This window comes from Barbus barbus, assembly GCF_936440315.1.
Source record: "Barbus barbus genome assembly, chromosome: 28".
NCBI classification, from domain to species: Eukaryota; Metazoa; Chordata; class Actinopteri; order Cypriniformes; family Cyprinidae; genus Barbus; species Barbus barbus.
Window position 1 is genome coordinate 21,249,871 of NC_136756.1, and position 21,154 is coordinate 21,271,024.

General features: G+C 37.5%; 1 protein-coding gene across 1 annotated transcript in view; it reads left to right on the top strand.

Annotated features, from left to right (window-relative positions):
- obscna (obscurin, cytoskeletal calmodulin and titin-interacting RhoGEF a) overlaps window positions 1-21,154 on the top strand; it is a gene marked incomplete at its 5' end in the record, with an annotated part of 41,602 nt that overhangs the window by 18,343 nt on the left and 2,105 nt on the right. Inside the window, 40 exons of the mRNA XM_079383577.1 lie at window positions 48-314; window positions 481-747; window positions 884-1,150; window positions 1,270-1,536; window positions 1,632-4,340; window positions 4,715-4,772; window positions 4,908-5,020; window positions 5,166-5,275; window positions 5,422-5,622; window positions 5,704-5,798; window positions 6,016-6,189; window positions 6,278-6,437; window positions 6,541-6,648; window positions 7,863-8,027; window positions 8,144-8,302; window positions 8,566-8,743; window positions 8,836-8,949; window positions 9,053-9,220; window positions 9,776-9,878; window positions 9,960-10,089; window positions 10,180-10,288; window positions 12,344-12,422; window positions 12,602-12,741; window positions 12,826-12,938; window positions 13,052-13,220; window positions 13,322-13,412; window positions 13,563-13,763; window positions 13,877-13,937; window positions 14,022-14,099; window positions 14,308-14,480; window positions 14,586-14,612; window positions 14,761-14,913; window positions 14,992-15,037; window positions 15,139-15,216; window positions 15,305-17,003; window positions 17,108-17,230; window positions 17,731-17,853; window positions 17,956-18,123; window positions 18,367-18,472; window positions 20,794-21,033. Of these exons, the coding sequence (XP_079239703.1) occupies window positions 48-314; window positions 481-747; window positions 884-1,150; window positions 1,270-1,536; window positions 1,632-4,340; window positions 4,715-4,772; window positions 4,908-5,020; window positions 5,166-5,275; window positions 5,422-5,622; window positions 5,704-5,798; window positions 6,016-6,189; window positions 6,278-6,437; window positions 6,541-6,648; window positions 7,863-8,027; window positions 8,144-8,302; window positions 8,566-8,743; window positions 8,836-8,949; window positions 9,053-9,220; window positions 9,776-9,878; window positions 9,960-10,089; window positions 10,180-10,288; window positions 12,344-12,422; window positions 12,602-12,741; window positions 12,826-12,938; window positions 13,052-13,220; window positions 13,322-13,412; window positions 13,563-13,763; window positions 13,877-13,937; window positions 14,022-14,099; window positions 14,308-14,480; window positions 14,586-14,612; window positions 14,761-14,913; window positions 14,992-15,037; window positions 15,139-15,216; window positions 15,305-17,003; window positions 17,108-17,230; window positions 17,731-17,853; window positions 17,956-18,123; window positions 18,367-18,472; window positions 20,794-21,033 (9,790 nt within the window). The remainder of the gene's footprint in view (window positions 1-47; window positions 315-480; window positions 748-883; window positions 1,151-1,269; window positions 1,537-1,631; window positions 4,341-4,714; window positions 4,773-4,907; window positions 5,021-5,165; window positions 5,276-5,421; window positions 5,623-5,703; window positions 5,799-6,015; window positions 6,190-6,277; window positions 6,438-6,540; window positions 6,649-7,862; window positions 8,028-8,143; window positions 8,303-8,565; window positions 8,744-8,835; window positions 8,950-9,052; window positions 9,221-9,775; window positions 9,879-9,959; window positions 10,090-10,179; window positions 10,289-12,343; window positions 12,423-12,601; window positions 12,742-12,825; window positions 12,939-13,051; window positions 13,221-13,321; window positions 13,413-13,562; window positions 13,764-13,876; window positions 13,938-14,021; window positions 14,100-14,307; window positions 14,481-14,585; window positions 14,613-14,760; window positions 14,914-14,991; window positions 15,038-15,138; window positions 15,217-15,304; window positions 17,004-17,107; window positions 17,231-17,730; window positions 17,854-17,955; window positions 18,124-18,366; window positions 18,473-20,793; window positions 21,034-21,154) is intronic.

Here is a 21,154-nt window from a genome sequence, read left to right on the forward strand (position 1 = left end):
TGTTTTTGTTGAACATGACAACATATGTTTTTGTTTACCGTCTCAAGAAAAGCCATTGTTCTTCTCTGAGGAGCTCCAAAACCAAGAAGCAGAGGAGGGTAAGACAGCCATATTGTGCTGTGCGCTCTCTAAACCTGGAGTTTCAGTGCAATGGAAGAAGGGAACAGTGCTTTTGAAACCTAGTAAAAAATATGAGATAAAACAGGATGGCCATCAACTACAGCTTCGTATCCATGAGCTAACAACTCAAGACAGTGGGGCCTACAAATGTTATGTTGGAAGCCTTGTGACTACTTGCTCTGTTACAGTGAACGGTATAAAAACATGTTTAAATTAAAAAGTACTCTTTCCATGTAGAGCACCCTAACAACCTTGATTGCTATTAAACCAGCACTTTATGATAATTCGCTAAGAGTGCATGATTTGTGAATAGCCACAAATGGTAGAAACATGAAAGGTATTTTATTTCCCCACGTCCAGAGCAACCAATATTCTTCTGCAAGAACCTCCAAAGCCTTGAAGCAGAGGAAGGTGAGACAGTCACCCTGACCTGTGAGATCTCAAAACCTGTAGTTGCTGTGCAGTGGAAGAAGGGAACAGTGTTGCTAAAACCTGGAAACAAGTATGAAATGAAACAAGATGGCTGTGTGCTACAACTACAGATACGTGACCTGAAAAGTGATGATAGTGGCTCTTATAAATGTTGTACGGGTATTATGGTGACAACTGCTTCTCTTGTGGTAAAGGGTGAGTGATTTGATTTAAATGCCATTTTCCAAATGTTTTTATAGATTTGACAGAGGAATTAATGAATTAGTCTGTTCATTTGTCCATTGTTTTTTTCTGTTGGGCATGTAAACATATATTTGTTTTTCCCCACTAGAACAACCCTTGTTCTTCTCTAAGGAGCTCCAAAACCAAGAAGCAGAGGAGGGTAAGACAGTCACATTGCACTGTGAGCTCTCTAAACCTGGAGTTTCTGTGCAGTGGAAGAAGGGAGCAGTAATACTTAAACTTTGTAAAAAATATGAGATTAAACAGGATGGCCGCCAACTACAGCTTCAAATCCATGAAGTAACAGCTCAGGACAGTGGGGCCTACAAATGCTGTGCTGGAAGCCTGGCAACTAATGGTTCCATTAAAGTGACAGGTACAGATATTATTTTAGTGAAACATGTATATGCAGTTTCCAGCTTTTTGTCCATGTAGAACTGTTTTCATACATGGAAGAAACCAAGTTTTATTTTTATTTATTTTTCTCATGCACAGAGCAACCTGTATTCTTCTGCAAGAACCTTCAAAACCTTGAAGCTGAAGAAGGTGAAACTGCGTTCCTGACATGTGAGATCTCAAAACCTGGAGTTGCCGTGCAGTGGAAAAAGGGAACAGTTTTGCTAAAACCAGGAAACAAGTATGAGATGAAACAGAATGGCTCTGAATTACACCTTCAAATCCATGATTTAAAATGTCAGGACAGTGGTGTCTACAAATGCTGTGCTACTAGGATGGAGACAACAGCTTCTGTTGTTGTAAAAGGTACATTTATGTGCATTTCCATTTTTGCCAAATTTTAATTTTTGCTTAAAACATTCAAAACAAGTATTGTTGCATTTCCCATATTTTCATACCAGAATCTCCACCAAAAATTAAAGACATCCCTCAAGCCCCACCAAGAATAAAAGGAAAAAATATTATGGAAGAAACACACAGTGGTCTAGTCCATAAGAAACAAGCTGCAGTCATTGAGGAATCAGACATCTCTATCTTAGCGCCATCAGAGGTTCACTTCCAGGATCTCTGTGATAAACCGACAGATGACCAGGAAGTCAAGAGAAAATCATTGGTGAGACAAAAGGGAAAAGATGTGAGTTCCAAAATGGCTATCAATGAGTCTAGTTGCACCATGGGAGAACCTGAAATTCCTTCTCTTGCAACCAATGTCCCTGAAGAACAAAGAAAAAAGGGGTTGGACACAGCTTCCAAATGGGACCAGCACAATGAAGAGGTCTTAGGGCAAGTTCAAAAGAAAACTCCAAGCATAGATACAAATGAACAGAGCAAGGAACCACCCAGAGATGTTCCCCTTCCTCCACCACGGTCAAGGGGTAAGGCCACACATCCAGATGATTCACTCCAAGACCAGCACAGTGTTAAAGAGCCAACTCTTGACAAGAGAGGCAAGGAGCAAGATGTTGCCATTAAGGCTACTGTGGAGACCACAAAGGCATCAAAGCATGTTGACCTAACAGTGTCACTCCCTAAAGAGACTGTCTCCCAGCTACATGTTGAAACCAAAAGGCAACCCTATGTTTTGGAAACAAAGATCCAAGATATGGACATAAAACAAACTGTAGATACCACTTTGAAGATATCAGAACATGAATTAAATACCCCAGTCTTCAAAGAGATAACAGCGAAACACATTGAATTATCTCAAGAACAATCATGTCATTTAGAAAATAATCAGTGTATCACACTGGAGTCAACTGTAAACAAGGAACCAAAGCAAATTGTGAACAAGGAAACAGGGTTGGAAGAATTTCCCCTGCATACAAATAAAAAGAAGGAACCAAAACAGAAATCATTGGATAAGAATGCAGCACATGAGAATCAAAATGTCAAATCTGAAAAGAGATCAGAAATTGAAAAGGTTCAATCCATGGATGAACATCATGGACAAATAACCAAGAATATTACAGAAAAAGCACCAAGTATTGCAATTACAAGCCAGAAACCACCACAAGCCAGAGACACCACAATGCCCATTAGAGATATCCAGAAGGAATTACAGGCAGGTGAACTGAATTTACCACACATTGATATTGGTGAACTGAAACATGTCAAGCAGGTTGCGGATGAACGTCAAGGTAAAGTACCAAAGCATGTAACAGGAAAAGCAACACATATTGCCATTACAAGCCAGAAATTCAAAGAAGAAATAATTACTGCAGAAAAAACTACAGCAATTAAAGATGTGCAGAAATATTCAGAGGAAGGTGAACTGAATTTACCACACATTGATAGTGAAGATGTGAAAAATGTTAAGCAAGCTCTGGATGAAGATAGGGTTAAAGCACCACAGCATGTTATAGGAAAAGCAACAAATATTGCCATTACCAACCAGAAACCCAAAGAGCAAATCATTTTTGCACAGAAGGACACGACAATGCCCGTTATAGATGTGCATAAGGAATTACAAGCAGGTGAACCAAATTTACTACACATTGATAGCGGAGAACTGAAACACGTCAAGCAGAATGTAGAAGAACATCATGGAAAAGTACCAAAGCATGTTACAGGAAAAGCAACAAATATTGCAATTGCAAGCCAATTCCAAGAAGAAATAATTCCTGCAGAGAAAGCTATGTCCATTAGGGATGTGCAAAGGGATTCACAGGAAGTTGAACCAAACTTACTTCACATTGATAGCAGAGATGAGAAAAATGTGAAGCAGGTCATAAATGAACATAAAATAAAAGTACCAAAGCATGTTAAGGATAAGGCACCAAGCATTACAAGACAGCAGTTAAGAGAACAAATAATTCCTGCAGAGAGAGCTAAAACAATATCTTTTAGGGACGTGCAGAAGGCATCACAGGAAGTTGAACCAAACTTGCCACACATGGATAATACAGATCAGAAAAATGTGAAGGAGGTTGTCCTTGAAGAAGATGTTTCCAGAGGATCAAACACTCAACCTGAGGAGATGATGCCAGAGCAGATCACAAGTGTGGATACCGACAAACAGAAGAGTTTAAAAGCAGAACTAGGTGGTCCTGGTATAGACAGAGATTTTGAAGATGAGCCAGACATGCTTGAGGCTGCGATTAAAATACAAGCTGCTTTCAAGGGCTACAAAACTAGAAAGGACATGCGGCTCATCTTTAAAGAAGTGTTCAAGAACCAGAATATTGATCTTGGTGGCTCTGCATTCCTAGAGTGTGTTGTGGAAGGTAAAATAAGCACTGTGCGTTGGCTTAAAGATGGAGTAGATCTCAAGCCTGGGAAAAAGCACAAAATCACCCATAATGCCTATGGTAGGTGTCTTCTAGAAATTTACAGCTTTACAAACAAAGATGCTGGAATCTACACATGCGAAGTTGCAAACAAGTTTGGAGCAATTAGTTACAATGGGAATGTGATGGTGGATAAACCACAGAAGCGATCACAAACAATTCAGACTGCACAAACACCAGGTACAGAAATGGTCTCAGAGAAAGAGGTTTTGCCAACAATTAACACTGAAGAGGTGTCATTGAGACTCATCTATGACCTACCGGCAGATGATACCTACAGCAAAATCCAGGAGAAAAGGAGAAGTCTAATTTCAGTCAGCTCTAGTGAGTTGTCTAAATAATCTGTGTTTCAAAATGTTTATGCTATATAATAGAAGCAATAGTAGGCCTGCACTGATGTTAACTTCTGGCTGATGCCAGTAAAGACAATAATTATTCCCTGTATTATGTCATGTTCTATGACTGATTAATGACAGTTTATCGGAAAATAAAAAATGAAAAAGAAAATAAATAAATTATCTCAAATTAAATAAATAAAAATTAAACACAAAAAATAAACAACTGGAAAATGTGACATTAAATTAGTTAAAGGTTAATAAATTATTTCTATCTCAAAGATTAATTTGCGTAGTATTAGTATTTTGCACATCAATAGCAGCTGAACGTTTTTGTATTTTGTAATTCTGCATCCTCTTTAGTATCCTGTTACTCAGATTATGACACAGCCCCTGATGTTGAGACTGAAGACCAATCTAGGTAAGTTTTACATTGTAAAGACCTCTCAAGGGCTTTTCATTATAAAGAATGATGGCAGTGTAAGAGCATGTTTCACTTATTTGTACTTTTGAATAATACTTTGCAATGTTTTTAAATTAACATGTTCTCAAACAGAGGTAAAGAGGCAGAGAAGTCAAAAACGGAGGCTTGGACTACTCGGACATGTGAAGAAGAAAAAATTATTAGTGTACAATCCCCAAAGAATACAGACCAGCTAAAAGTGAAAGGTCAGTTCTATTGGTACTACAAATTAGGTTTTAAAGCTTAGAGATAATTAAATATTATACACCTAAGAGCAGTTTGAGAAGCTTAATATGCTGTACCTTGTGGACTTCTGTAGTGTTGCGTAACTTGCGTTTGTATTTGGCATAGGTGGCGATTCACAGAGCCAGACACCTTCACCCAAACGCATGCATTCCTACAAGTCCTCTGGAAATGCTGAGTCGTTCTCTGAGTCAGATGGAGATGATGATAGAGGAGAGGTAGCAACTTTTTATAGTAAATTAACAATAATAATAATAAACTTCAATTATTGGAACTTATTGTGCATATTGTAGTTCAGAGTGCTTTAGAAACAAGTGAAAAGTAAAAAATAAAATGTACTGATATGGTGTTTGTCACTTTGCAGACCTTTGATATTTATGTAGCCAAAAGTGATTGTCGGCCTCTGGGAGGAAACAAAGAGGCTTTTGTACTAAAGGAAGGCCAGTTTGTGGAGGTCCTGGACTCAGCCCATCCTGTGAGGTGGCTTGTCCGTACAAAGCCAACCAAGATCACACCATCCCGTCAAGGCTGGGTATCCCCGGCGTACCTAGAAAAGAAGACAAGGGTGAATGGATGTGTGTGTGTATATAAATGTTAAAAAATGTTGCTACATTTTTAAAATAATATTTCATTTTTTTTCTCAAAGGAAATATTTTCATTGGCCCATGAAGCAGAGACAAAAGAATCCCCTGAGAAAAGCAAAACTATTTTTACAAAGGATGAGCACAGTTTGATCCAAAGGTAAATCAGACTCAAGTCTACCAGAAGTTCGAAGTCTTACAAGACTGATAATTTTTTTAGTTTGTTTTTCATATAGAATTTTGATGTATTTGTATTTTTTTTCATTATTTCAGCTTCACTTAAGTATGCACAGATCACAAATAAGAATGTCTTTATTATTTATCAGGCTTTGTGAAATGCTAAATTGCCTAACTTGATTCTTTTTTTTTATTTCCAGTCGCTTGATCAAGGGACTCCTTGATGGTGAGAATAATTTTGTGCGCGAGATGAACTTCTTTGTGGAGCACCATTTACAATACTTAGAGTCAAGCTCTCAAGTTCCTCTCACCATCCTAAGTCAAAAAGAGTACATATTCCGCAATATCAGAGATATTGCAAGTTTCCATGAATGGTAAACACATCTCTTTTATTCTATATAATGTAATATATGCGTTCACGTTGTAGTTGAACTTCTTTGTCCCTCTGTCCCTCCATCACAGCTGTATTCTCCCTAAGCTGGAGATGTGTTTCTCAGATGATGATGTAGCCCAGTGTTTTGTCAGTTATGCACTGGACTTTGAGATGTATCTCCAGTTCATTACAGGCTTGCCCCAAACCGAGGCTTGCATCTCAGACAAAAACACACAGCATTTCTTCAAGGCAAGATCACATAATGTTTTAAGTTTGGCAGAAAGTGTTCCTTCTTTTAAATTATGTGAAGTATCTTAAAATAAACCAAAATTCTTTTTCTACTGTTTTCCAGCAATATGCAAACACGGAGTTGGCACATTTGGACACCCAGGTATTCAACGTTAGCACGTATTTGCAGAGACCAATGGAGAGAATTCAAACATACAAAAATGTACTTAAGGTGTGGTAGCTTAATAATTTTCTTTAAAACACACACACACACACACACACACACACACACACACATATATATATACGCATGTTACATGTGTTAAAGGGGTCATATGACGTTGCTAAAAATAATATTTTGTGTATTTGGTGTAATGCAATGTTTTTATGTGGTTTAAGGTTGAAAAAACACATTATTTTCCACATACTGTACATTATTGTTGCTCCTCTATGCTCCGCCCTTTTGAAACACGCTGATTTTTACAAAGCTCATCCTTCTGAGAAGCGAGGTGTGCTCTGATTGGCCAGCTATCCAGTGCATTGTGATCGGTCGAATGTGATGCTGTGTCCCAGCTTGAAGAGACAAAAACAATAAAACCAATCATAAACGAGGCATTTGTTACATCCACTGGGGACATAATTACTGATTATAATGACTTATGCTGTCTTATGTTTATGCTTTGCGTTGCATCGCGCCTAGTAAACATTACCATGTCAGCATTTGTGATCGGAGAAACAACAAACAACAAGCTCTACTCTACACTGCTCAAAAATCACGTTTGAATAGTCAGTGCCAAATTCTTTAGTAATTGCCCCACTTTATAGAAACAACCTTTGTCTACAGCTGGCATTGTAGGCTACTCTCCCATGTTCAGGAAATAGTTCTCTGTAAAATGCGCTGCACACACTCTAATATTTGGGTTGAACTGTTCTGGAACACTGTTGTAAATACAACTTAACTATTGATTTCTAGTTGTGTCCCCTTTTGGAAGCCCAAACAAAGTAGTTTCGCTTTCACAATGAAACACAACATCTCCGGGACATGGCTCGGGCGGCAGCAACAATACTACAGCGAGAATAATAATCACACCCTCTGTCTTTGCATTTCCATTTAGGCGGTGTTATGAAAATCTTCCCACACAGTGACGTAGACATGTGGGGGCGTGTTTAAATGAGCCATTTTAGGTAGGCGTGGACGAGTCATTTCAAACTTTTATAAAGAATATCTCTTTGGGTTTGAGACTGTAGTCTTTGCAACTTCAGGGATCTTATCTATGCATGAATAGCTTGTAACACTCCAAAGAGAAAGGAAAACTTGAAATCGCATCATATGACCCCTTTAAAATATATTCACACACAAACAGCAAAAAACAAAACAATATTTAAAAAGTCTTAATTATTGCTTTCAATACAGCCTGTTAACAACTTCCATTTTCGTCTTTTTAGGAACTGATCAGGAACAAAGCAAAAAGCGGACAGAACTGTTGCCTGCTGGAGGACGCCTTTGCCATTGTTTCTAGCTTGCCTTGGCGTGCAGAGAACTTGCATCATCTGTCCATGATTGAAAATTACCCTGCACCTCTCAAGGGGCTTGGAGAACCCATTAGACAGGTACTGTATCATTATACCTTGAACCTCTTTGTTTGTAGGTTGACAGGATGACAAGTGTGAGTAAGGATTGGGAGGTATCATTCTGCTAATGATAGTGTCAATGTGTTTTTTTCCAGGGCCATTTTACAGTATGGGAGGAAATTCCTGAGGTCAAAATCTCTCATAGAGGACATCACCGCCACATCTTTCTCTTCAAAGACTGTATTGTTTTCTGCAAGCTGAAGAGAGAACTTGGCACTTACACTGAGGCCTACATATTCAAGAATAAGATGAAGGTATAATCAGATACGCATTTATTAGTATAGCATTTTTTAGTAATGCAGAACTTTTACTATCTATTCTACATGCTGTCCTGCTGAAAACATAGCTAAATTTCACAGATGAAATTCAATCTAAATGCAGTTCAATGAACAGATTCACCTTGCATTTGAAAAGCTGTGTACAGTACACTGCGCATGTAATATCATGTATATCATGGCAGCACTAATCACTGCAGTCCATTTCACATCCATTCCAAATGCATTTTCTTTCTTCACAGCTGAGTGATATTGATGTAAAGGATACAGTGGAAGGAGATGACAGGTCATTTGGTCTTTGGCATGAGCATCGGGGAATGGTGAGAAAAATCATTCTGCAAGCTCGATCTATCCTCCTCCGCCTCTCCTGGCTCAAAGATCTGAGAGACCTGCAGCAGCGCAGCAAACAGCCCACTTGGAGTAAGGACACAAAAGAGCAAACTTAAGAATAAATCTGTTTGACTGCTTGAAATGATTGCATTTTTGCAACACTTCTTTGTTCACATTTACAGCTGCCCCATGCTTTGAGCAGCATCTTACTGACTATCCAGCAAAGCTTGGACAAACTGTAAAACTGGTTTGCAAAGTCACTGGTACACCAAAATCAGTAATAAAGTGGTATAAAGGTAAAAAAAATACTATCTATGTGTGTATATAAATATAGAAAATCAGCATTTACATATATGTAATATGGGTTTCTATAAATGGGTTCTGATGTGCTGTCCTCAGATGGTCATGCTGTGGAAGAAGACGATCATCACATCACATCAGAAGGACAGTTAGGTGCTTGTTATCTTGTACTGACTGGTGTCACAGTGGCGGACTCAGGTCAATACATGTGTTATGCAACCAATCCTGCAGGGAACACAAGTACTCTGGCTAATATCATGATTGATGGTAAGTTTTTGAGAAATTGTTATTATGGCCATCTGTTATGTTTGTATTTATTTCCGAACTCATGTCTTGCATTTACACTACTGTTCAAAAATTAGGGTCAGTAAGACTTTTTTACATAGTTTTATTCAGCAAGGATGTATTACGTACATTGATCAAAAATCATTATTTTCATAATTTAATCCTTAAAATATTAGGCAGCACATATTTGCAAAACTGATCATAAGAAATCTTACTTGAGCACCAAAATAGTATATTAGAATGATTTCAATAGGATCTGAAGACTGGAGACTGGAGTAATGATGTTGAAAATTCAGCTTTGTCATCACAGGAATAAATTACTTTTTAAAATGTATTAAAATAGCAAACAGTTATTTGAAATTATAATAATATTTCACAATATTACTGAATTCCTGTATTTTTGATCCTGCAACCTTGGTGAGCATAAGAAACTTATTTCAAAAAATATTCTGAATGCTAGTGTAGAAAGTTTTAAAGGTGACACAGTAAAGAATTGTTTAGCAAAAATTAAGAGAAAAGGTTTTTTGTTTCCCACAGTGCCTCCAAGTTTTACAACCAGACTACAGAACTCAGTGCTTGTAAAGGGACAAGATGTGCAGTTCAAGTGCTCCACACAATTTGTTCCTTTACCATCAATAAGGTACAACTGGTTCCATTCACTCATATTAATTTAATGGCATGTACATGGTCATTAAAAAGCTCAGACAATCTGTATGCACAGGTGGTTTAAGGATGGCATTCAGCTTGAGGATAACAGGAAACACCAGATTCAATCTGATATCCAAACAGGAATTCTCACTCTCACTATAAAGAGAGCTGAAGAGGCAGATCTAGGTCAATACCAGTGTGAGGTACCAGAGTCTTCTGCTACTTTTTGATGACTTTATACCATACAGTATTTGGATCCCATTATATACTTATTCTCTGTGTTTATGATACAGCTACAGAATGAAGTGGGCAGTGCCAAGTGTAAAGCTGAACTCTGCCCTCCGGCACAATTACCTGTGACAGTCAGGACCCAAAAGCAATCACAAACTACCCCAACTCCAGGTAGGATGAAGGGGAATGTGAACATCAGTTGCTGTTTAAGGCAGAGAAGGTGTGTATTTGGCCACTGAGTCTCACCATGTGTTGATGGGCACCAGTAGGCTTTGAAGGAGCACATACCAGAGTCATCTCCAACTCCGACTTCCCACCCATTCCTCATATTCCGTCACTGGAACTCCAGATCTTCTGAATATCCATTCCACTCCTCTAACAACTAGCTCTGTAGTCTGGAGACCATTTTCAAAATAAAATCATATGTATTAATAAACTGTACTTTTATGTTGTGCTGAATTTCACCAACAGTTTCCCATTTTCAAGAGCTTCTTGGTCTGGAAGAAACCTTTGATGGGATCACTCAAACTATCAAAAACTTCATCGGCCATCTTCATAGAGGCATCTGCACTGCATTATGTCATTTGGAAACATTTACTTACATTATAATATGACATTTTTTATATGTACATATACAATACCGTTCAAAAGTTTGGGGGTCGGTAAAATTCCTTATTGTTTAATGGCTATATTTATTTAAAATAAAAATACTATAATAATGTGAAATATTGTTACAATTTAAAATAACTGTTTTCTATATTAATATTTTTTAAAATGTAATTTATTCTTGTGTTGGCAAAGCTGAATTTTCAGCAGCCTTTACTCCAGTCTTCAGTGTCACATGATCCTTCAGAAATTATTCTAATATGCTGAATTTTTTCAGGATATTTTGATGAATAGAACATTCTGAGGAATTCAGACAAATTAAAAGTTTTGAGTGTTTTGAGGCATTTATTTGAAATAGAAATATTTTATTATAAATGTCGATATTGTCGTTTCTGTTCAGTTGAATGTGTCCTTGCTAAATGAAAGTATTAATTAAAAAAACAAAAACAAATCTTACTGACCCCAATTTTTGGAACTCTGTAAGGTTTCATTTTATTTGTCTTTAATTCATTTGGTATTAAAAAAACCTGCATGCTACTTCATATATCATATGTACAGTATATCATATCATACATTTTCTTTAATATACCTTTGTGTTTATATGTTTTCATTTATACATGACGTGGTTCATAAGCAGCTTTTGAACACTTGTCAGTCATGTGCATTTCCACATCAGTTAACACACTTTCCATCCCATTTCCTTTTATAGTCACAGAGCAGGAGACTAAAGATCTGATCAAAATCATCATTATGTAAGTGTCTTCACACAGATGCCTCAGCATTTTGCATGCATGCTTCTTTCCCTTTTTTCTTTCTTCCTGTCTCTTTTCTTCTCTTTGTTTGTTCCACATATCTGTTTATATACATGTTCTCATGGATTCCCGGTCAGTGCATGCTCCGCTAACATGCCACGTTCATCTTCAAAGCTGGTTATGTGCTAAGACTCAAGCCTTGCTGCAGATTGGGCCAAGTGGCTCTTTGCACTGCTTGTGAGGCAATGTGACTGTATACATGTGATCTGTGACTTAAAACACTGGGCGGGAAAGGCTATGTCACTTCTTGCTGTGTTTGTATACCTGTCCTTACACAGGTAAGTGTTTATATTATTTTACAGTTGAGTTTAGAGAAGAAATGAAAACAAATATTTTACTTCTTTCCTTATTTAAAGCTGATTGTATGACCACAGACCTTAATTTAATTAATAAGTATTGTTTATATTTTACATATTTTATGTTTGCATTATTTATGTAAATACAGTTATTTATTATTGTTATTTAGTTAAAGTATTTACTTAGGGCATTATCTAAAGCTATATCTAATTTTTTATAAATATTATATATTTTTAATAGATTATTTTTATTTTTTACATTTTGGGGTTGGTAAGATTTACTGTAGAAACATTAATATTGTGAAATATTACAGTTTAAAATCATTTTACTATATTTTAAGATGTAATTTATTGCTTTGATCGCAAAGCTGTAACTCCATACTTTGATAAATAGAAAGTGCAAAAGAAAATAATTAGTTTGAAATAGAAATCTTTTGTAAACGTTTGAATGTTAGTGTATGTAAAATGCAATAGTTTCTTATCAGTTTGACAACCTAATTGTTTTCAAATAGAGCCCCAGTCAGAAGGTTGGTCAAGTTCCTTTGTGAAGAACCTGTTTCATATACTCTTCCAGCCTGGAAACCCTGAACCGTAAGTTTTCATACAATCTGTGTCATCTGTGGGCTATAAACATAGTCTTTATTATGTATAGTTTAATTATACGGAATACATGCTGTACTGTGTGGTTCTTTAAGCAGTGATATTCAGGACAGTTGATTATCTCATTTTACTCTGTCAATCAATTTAATGCAAAATGTGTGGTACTGAAGACCTGCTGCTGGTGTTGAAGACACACTAACTCTTGAAGAACAGGATGACGTAGAGAGGCAGGTACAGGCGGCACAGGAAGAGGGACCCATGGAGCCTGAGGAACACTTTTACTCAGACACAGAGGAGGAGTTGCTGACAGGTACAGACTATATGAGGTTCATAAACAACTTGTATGAAAAATTATCACTAGAGGAATTAGTCAATCTATCATTTATTTACTCAGAGCCTCCAGCTGTCCAAGTGGCCATTGAAGACCTGACAGTCCGGCCTGGTCAGCCTGCAACGTTCTCTGCCATTATTACTGGCCAGCCCACCCCAGATATTCAGTGGTTTAAGGTATTATAAAAAACAAAATGATAACAATGCTTACTGATATTGTTATGATGGAAACACAATAATCTTTACTTGTATTTACTTGTAGAGAAATTCATTTATTTGGTTTCCTGCAGGATGACAAGGAAATCTTATCCAATGACTACACAGAAATATTTCAAAATAGTGCACGTTGCTCTCTCACTTTTCTAAATACTCAAATAGAGGATTGTGGCACCTACACCTGCATAGCTAGTAACAGTGCAGGACAAGCATCTTGCCTCGCCAAACTCAGTGTTGACACAGGTAAGTTGGAAAGCTTTATTATTACCTTCCGTTTTATCTTTACAAATCATAAATGTCTGTTGCCAAGGAATAGTGTGTAAATTAGCTTTTTTCTTTTTCAGGTCCAGATGACATTGAGGAAGAGAGAGAAGTGGAGTTTGGAAAAAGACGGAAATTACATTCTGTATATGATGTTCATGAAGAGATAGGGAGGTAATATCATCATATAAATCTTGACGTTTATGTAATCTAGCATTAACTCTTTTTTTTAAATAACATAATAGTTAATGTAATATCTGATTTGTTGTAAGACATCCTTTATAGCCCTTATTAACATTTTTCTCTTTTTTTCTGGAAAACCAGGGGCACTTTTGGAGTGGTTAAAAAAGTCACACACAAGGCGAGTGGTGAATGTTTTGCTGCTAAGTTCCTTCCACTCAAAAGCAGCACCCGGACCAGAGCGTTCCAGGAGAGAGACCTGCTGTCCCGTCTAGCTCACCGCAGACTAGCATGCCTCTTGGACTTTTTCGCCACAAGACGTACTCTGGTGTTGGTTGTAGAATTGTAGGATTACATTTTTTCTTGCTTTTTTTAATTATTCAATAATTACCATTAGCTTTTTAAAAAATATAATCAAATGTATCAAATATATACATTTCTTTTTTCCTCTCCCACAGATGTTCTACACAGGGATTACTAGATCATTTGTTTTTAAAGGGATCAGTTTCAGAGAGGGAGGTAATATTGAGAAATCATTGAATGTCATTCACACTTTTATACAGTAATCAAGAAAAAGTGATAATTATTATTCATTGTTTTTAGGTCCAGTTATATATTCAGCAGGTTCTGGAGGGCATTGGATACATACACAGTATGAACATCTTACATCTGGATATCAAAGTAAGTTATACTTTATTTATATTCATAGGAATTATAAGTGGAATTTTTTTAAGCTTCAATATATTACAAGAAATTTCACACACAGGATACTAAAAGATCATCCTTTTCTGAAATTGGACTAATTGGTGTCTTTGGTAAAGACATCTTCTGACCTGAGGCTGTCCTTCTAACATTTTGTCAAAGTTATTTTTAAACCTCTTCTTTGCAGACAGACAATATCCTAATGGTGTCCCCTGCGAGAGAAGACATCAAAATCTGTGATTTTGGCTTCTGCCAGGAAATCGACAACTCCAGACACCAGTACAGCAAGTTTGGGACACCTGAATTTGTTGCACCCGAAATTGTCCACCAAGAACCTGTCACAGTAGCCACTGATATCTGGTAAACAAACTACTGTGGCTTGTTGCAAATTGTGTTGAACAGAATTTCTCATGTTTTCTCACTTGGTGAATGTTTTTTAATAAATTTTTTTATGCATTTATTCAGGTCTCTTGGTGTGGTTACTTACTTATGGTGAGTGCATTGAAGAAATTGAGCAAGCAGATATTTTTATTTGTTTTTCTTTCTATTTTCTCTGTATGCTGCAATTTTGTATAACTATAAAATCTAAAAATAGTTGTACTGTTAATATTTTCTTTAATATTGCTTTTTTTCTGGGTAGCTTAACATGCCACTGTCCTTTCTTCGGGGAGAACGACCGTGCCACACTGATGAAGGTCGCTGAGGGCATGCTGTACTGGGACATACCTGAGATCACAAGCAGAAGTGTGGAGGCACAGGACTTACTACATAGGATACTACAGCCAGACCCAGAGTAAGCTCTGCTTACTTGCATGTAATTGAAATTTTTGTGAGCAGCAGTTGATAAAGTTGCTTTGTTTCACCTTCACAGAATGAGACCCTCTGCATCTGAGTGTTTGAGTCACGAGTGGTTTCAGGTAGGTAGTCATCTGTGCTTATACCAACAAGCAAACATAAAATAAGCTGTGTGCACAAATAAATTAAAATTGGCGTTCATCAGAAATATAATTATTTTTAGGGTTATTATGAAGATGAAGAACCTGAGGACATAAATACCAAAAATCTAAAATCTTTTATTTCAAGAAGAAAATGGCAGGTAAGATTTGAAATGATTTCTTTTGCCATTGATCCAGAAAATCATTCTTCTTTCATGTCTTTTCTGTGCTTCTTCCCTTTTCCTTCAGCGTTCCTTGACATGTCTCGGCTCGGTTCTGACTTTGAGACCAGTCCCAGAGTTGTTGGAGGCTCCTCTGCGTGACGTTTCAATTACAGCTACAAGGGAAACCCAGGAGCCCAGCAGCACCTCCCTAAGTAGTGGATCCTCCTCAGAGTTTGATGAAGCAGATGCTTGGGACTTCTTTCAACAGGTGAGCCAGGATGAAGAGGATCTAGAAGAAGAGAAAGAGGACTATAACCCATACGCTCATGTGTCAAAGACACCCACAATTTTAAAACGGGATGAAGAAGATGTGCTTATTGGTGAGGACCGCATTCACAGTGACCCGTTGGTGATTCCCAAGGCCGCACCATCAGCAGAGCCAGTCAGTTTGGAGAGGAGGGACAGTAGCCCCTATCTTCTCCTCTCTGAGAGAGATGAAGGATTGGATCCAATACCACGTTGTAGCCTTATCAAGAGCACTTTTTATTGCAGTTCCGAGCAGCTCTCACCCATGTCTGCTCGTCACATGACGATTCGGGATAAAATCCAAGCTAAAAAGCAGGAGCGTGGCCGTAAACCCCTCCGCGCCAGCCTCTCTGGCAGGTTAAATGAGCCCCTCATAGAGTATGTAGAAGATTCCCCTGACTTAGAAGCTAATCGTAACCAAAGAAGAGGATCAATGCATTCATCTTTCCTTAAGTCAAGCTCATTTGATAGTGGAGTGAGTGCTGCCCATCCAAGTATACACACCCAGAGAAGAAGCAGGTCATTAGATGTATACACACAACGCTCTCCAGCTTCAACTGAGCCAACAGTGCAAGGAGTGGATGTGCATGATGTTGAAGAAAGCCAGAAACCAAATGTCACTGATGAAGAAGAAGAAAAAACTGAAGAAGTCCAAGTGAGAAGGAAACTTTGTCGTCACTCTGCATTTTTGTCAAAGAAGGGCCCAGTAATTGTGAGAAAGGTGAGTGCACAGGTTCATGAGCCTGAGGAAGGACATCAGCCAGTCTCGCAAAGTTCTTGTGAGGATGACAACCAGTTGCAGGTCACGGAAACAGAGGCAAGACATTTAAGTGATGAGGAGAGCGTGGATGGCTCACAGCTTTCACTAGCATGTTCACTTGACCACCGTTCAGAGGCTTCTAGCAGGATAGGCTCACATGAAGAGCTCTCCCATAGACACCACCATGATGGGACCTTGATCGCTGGATCTTCTGGAAAAACATCTCCATGCTCTTTACTACAAGACTCTGAGGATGAAGACATGGAGAGGGTCCTGAGATCTCTTCGCCAAGACCTCCCGCAAGCCCCGCCAAGACGGCGCACCAACAGTTCAAGCTCTGGACTAAATGAGATGCGCAATAAGAGTGACGTCCTTCTGAGAAGAAGCTCCTCTGCGGTTCCTGTCCAGGCTGCAGTAGCAGGACGAGAAAGCAAAGAGTTACTTCAAAGACATGCCTCAGCCCCAGCTCTTCAAGCCAAACCGCCTAGTGGGAAATCTTCCAAGCCTGGATTCATGAAGATCTTCCATAAACATTCGTGGGCTAGCCATTCTTCTCCTCATCTAGAAGGCTTGGAAAAGAAACAAACAGAAGGAGCATCCTCACAACCCAAGACCCCTCTTCTAACCCTGAGGAAGAAGATGCGAGCTTCAGCCTCTAACATTACCAAACTGTTTACCCGACAGTCCAACAAAGAGGATGAAGAGAAGAAGAAAGGCGGTAGGCTACTATTGTTGCTTTAACGCAGTTGAAAATACACTATTCAGTTTTCAAAAATACATTTGCTTGTGCATAATAATTATATCTCAAATTCTTTCTAACAGGACCAATTGTGAAGAACTCCTCCCCTGTCATGCCAGAGAAAATTACCGCCACCTCATCCGAAAGTCCTCAGAAGAAGTCCAAATTGTTCTCGCTGAAAGTGCCTATATTTAAGAAAACGAAAGGTTAAACAACTAAAAAGTCATTAAACTATTCCATATAATTGCTTATTATAGATACTCTACCATTTCAAACTTTTGGGGTCTGTATGATTTTTTTAAAAGGTTTTTGAAATAAGTTTTTTATGCTCACCAAGGCTGGATTCATGTCATTTATTCCTGTGACGGTAAAGCTGAATTTTCAGCATCATTACTCCAGTCTTCAGTGTCACATGATCCTCCAAAAATCATTCTGATGTGCTGATTGAGTGCTCAAGAAACATGTTATTATTGTTATCAATGTTGATATCATGATAAACTTTTTCAGGATTTTCTTATGATTAGAAATTTTTAAATAATTTGAAACAGAGATCTTTTGTAACATTTTAAATGTCCTTACTGTTACTTTTGTTCAATTGATTGCATCCTCACTGAAAATAAAGTATTTAAAAAAATCTAACTTACCCCAAACTTGTGAATGGTAGAGTATTTCACAGAGTTACAATTTTTTTCTGATTTCCAACCAGAAAGTCCAGTCAAACCATCCAGGCCAGATGTCATTCAGCTAGCAGGGGGAGGAGCGCTTGTGTTCTGGAAACCTGTGCCATCAAAAGAACTCGTCACATATTGTATTCAGTATAGTGTAAATGGTAAGAATACATACTGAGAATATACATCCTGTATTATGAGCATTGTTTTTCATTGTGTTTTTCCATGGTGCTTCATAAAGAAAGTTTTGTCCTTTATATTAGGTGTGGAGTGGAGAATGTTGTCAGAGAATGTTACAGACAGCTGTTTTACAGCAAATTCCCTTCCGAGAGGACCGGGATATATGTTCAGAGTGTCCCATAACACAAAGACAGGATTGGCACCTTTTAGTGACCCTTCACCATCAGCCTTTATGGCCATGCCCTATGAAGGTACAGACTTGCTGGAAATACTACCCTTTTTTATCCAAAAGTACTTCAAATTTATTACCTCACCCTACATTTTTAAATATGTACACCCTATTATCTTTAAATATAATGCAATCATCTCTTTTTATAAAAAAAATTGAATATTCTCAGAATATGGTCATATAAAGGAGTTTACTTCAAGGAAATTTAAAGAAAGTGAATTTATTGTAATTAATTACAAATAATTTATTTCATATTACTATGCAGACTCTCACAATCCTCTCATTAAAATGGAATCTATTGGGTCAAAGGTCACTGTACCTGGAGGTCTTGGCACTGAGAAATCTTACAGCTTCCTGTCTGAAATCAACAGGTACTTGACATCATATATTATATATGTATATATATATATATATATATATATATATACTGTATATATATATATATATATATATATATATGCACATATATCTATGTCTATCTATGTATATATATATATATATTTTGTGGTCCAGGGTCATAAGCTTTCCATTGATGTATGGTTTGTTAGGATAGGACAATATTTGGCCGACAATATTATAATAACAATATAATAAAAGGACAATATTTTAGATACAACTCTTTGAAAAACTGGAATCTGAGGGTGCAAAAAATCTAAATATTGAGAAAATTGCCTTTAAACTTGTCCAAATTAAGATCTTAGCAATGCATATTACTAATCAAAAATTAAGTTGTGATATTTACAGAAGGAAATTTACTAAATATCTTCATGGAACATGATCTTTACTTAATGTCCTAATGATTTTTGGCATAAAAGAAAAATCAATAATTTTAACCCATAGAATGTAATTTTGGCTATTGCTACAAATATACCCCAGCGACTTAAGACTGGTTTTGTGGTCCAGGTTCTCATATATATATATATATATGTACATATACACAGTGCCCTCCATAAGTATTGGAACAGTAAAGACCAAATTGCTCTGGTGGCTGTGGAGTCGAGACATTTGCAAATATGATTAAAAGATGAATATGAGACAAAACTACAGAATGTCACATTTTATTATTAGCCGTTTCAACACATACATGTTTTACCAAATAAAAAGAACAGCACTTTTAGAGTTCATCCCACTCATTGATGTGAGCACAAGTATTGGGACAGTTGAACATAAGGCAGATAAAAAAGATTAAAAACTATTATTTAGTTGCAGATCCCTTGCGCAAAATCACAGCAGTGAGTCTGTGACCCATAGACATCACCAGACTCTTGGTCTCATCCTTTGAAATACTTTTCCCAGCCTTTAATGCAGCCAATTCCAATACTGTCATCATACATTACATCATCAGTAAAGTTGAGAGGGCCTGTTCCAGAGGCTGTTCCACCACCTCCACCATGCTTTACAGATGAGGCTGTATGCTTGGGATCATTTGCATTTCCCTTTTTTTCTCCACATTTTTGCTTTCCCATCACTTAGATAAAGGTTCATCTTTGTCTCATCGGTCCATAAACACAGTTCCAAGACTCTTCTGGCTTACCTTTGTGCTTTTTTGCAAACTCTAATCTTGCCTTTCTATTTTTGGTGCTGGTCAGAGGTTTGCATCTTGCTGTGTAGCATCTGTAATTCTGTGTCAAAGTCTCCTGAGGGCAGTAGATTGTCAGAGCATCACCCCAGCTTTCTGGAAGTTGTTGCTGATTTTACAGATATGTCTTTTAGGGTTCATTTTCACAGCTTTTATGATTTGTCTGTCATCAACTACTGTTGTTTTCTCAGCCGATCAGGTAGTTGTTGGTTGCTGGTGTCGGTGGTGGTTTCCAAACTCTTGATTTCTCCATGCCCTTTGTTTTTGCTATAGCTCTAATTGACTTCCTCTTTTCTTTTAGCATCCAAATTGCTTGCCTTTCTCTCAAAGTCAGCTCCCTCATCTTCATCCTGGTTTGTGTGTGTCATCATCGAATGCAAGATTCAGAATACAGAAGTAATGGATATAACTGATACGACACATTCTCTGCTTTTAATATCTGAAGAATTAATGCAACAGGACACAGCTGATCAAGTAGAAAGACCTGTGAGGCAACTGTTCCAATACATATGCTCACATCAGATAGAGGGATGAAACTCTAAAAGTGCTCAACTTCTTAGCTGATAAAACATCTATGTGTTGAATCACCCAATAATAAAATGTGACATTCTGTAGTTTTGTCTCATATTCATCTTTTAATCATATTTGTATATGTCTTAACTCCACAGCCAACAGAGCAATTTTGCCTTTACTGTTCCAATACTTTTGGAGGGCACTGTATGTGTGTGTGTGTGTGTGTGTGTTTGTGTGTGTGTGTATTTTGAATATTTACATGTCTTTAATAAGTTATGTAAACTCAATCTATGGGCTAGTTCACACTGCCACAACAAACACTTCTAAAATAGTATTTGGGTTTTGTTGGATGAGTGTGTTTTTAACCCTGCTGGTATTTGTTGGGACAGTATTAACCAGCCTTTATAGTATTTAAACTCTAATACTATAGTATTTAAGCTCTACATAGCTTTAATGAATCCATATAAATATAAAATGAAAGCAGAATTGTTGACTCACAAAACGCTGATTACCATTATTTCCGATGCTTTTTATGTTGCTCCTTTGTCATTTTTTTTTATTAACCACTTTAAGTACATAATCTTTTGTCTCTTTTAACAGAGGCCGTTTCAGTGTGGTAATGCAGTGTGAGGATAGCCGCAGCTCTCAGATGTTAGCCGCTAAGATGACACATTACAGACCAGAGCAGAGGCAGTTGGTTTTAAGGGAATATCAACTGCTTCGCCGACTGAACCACCCTCGAATCGTCCAGCTGCAGTCGGCCATTCTCACCCCCACCTGCCTGGTGCTTATAGAGGAGCTGTGCTCAGGACGAGAGCTTCTTTATAACCTTGCAGAAAGGTGCGAGTAATAACATTGTTAAAAGGGTTCTGTTCAATTACGTATGTAGTCCTATAAATTACAAATTATATATCGACAGATACTAGTGAAAATCATTATCTATAACAGTCAGTGTTGTACA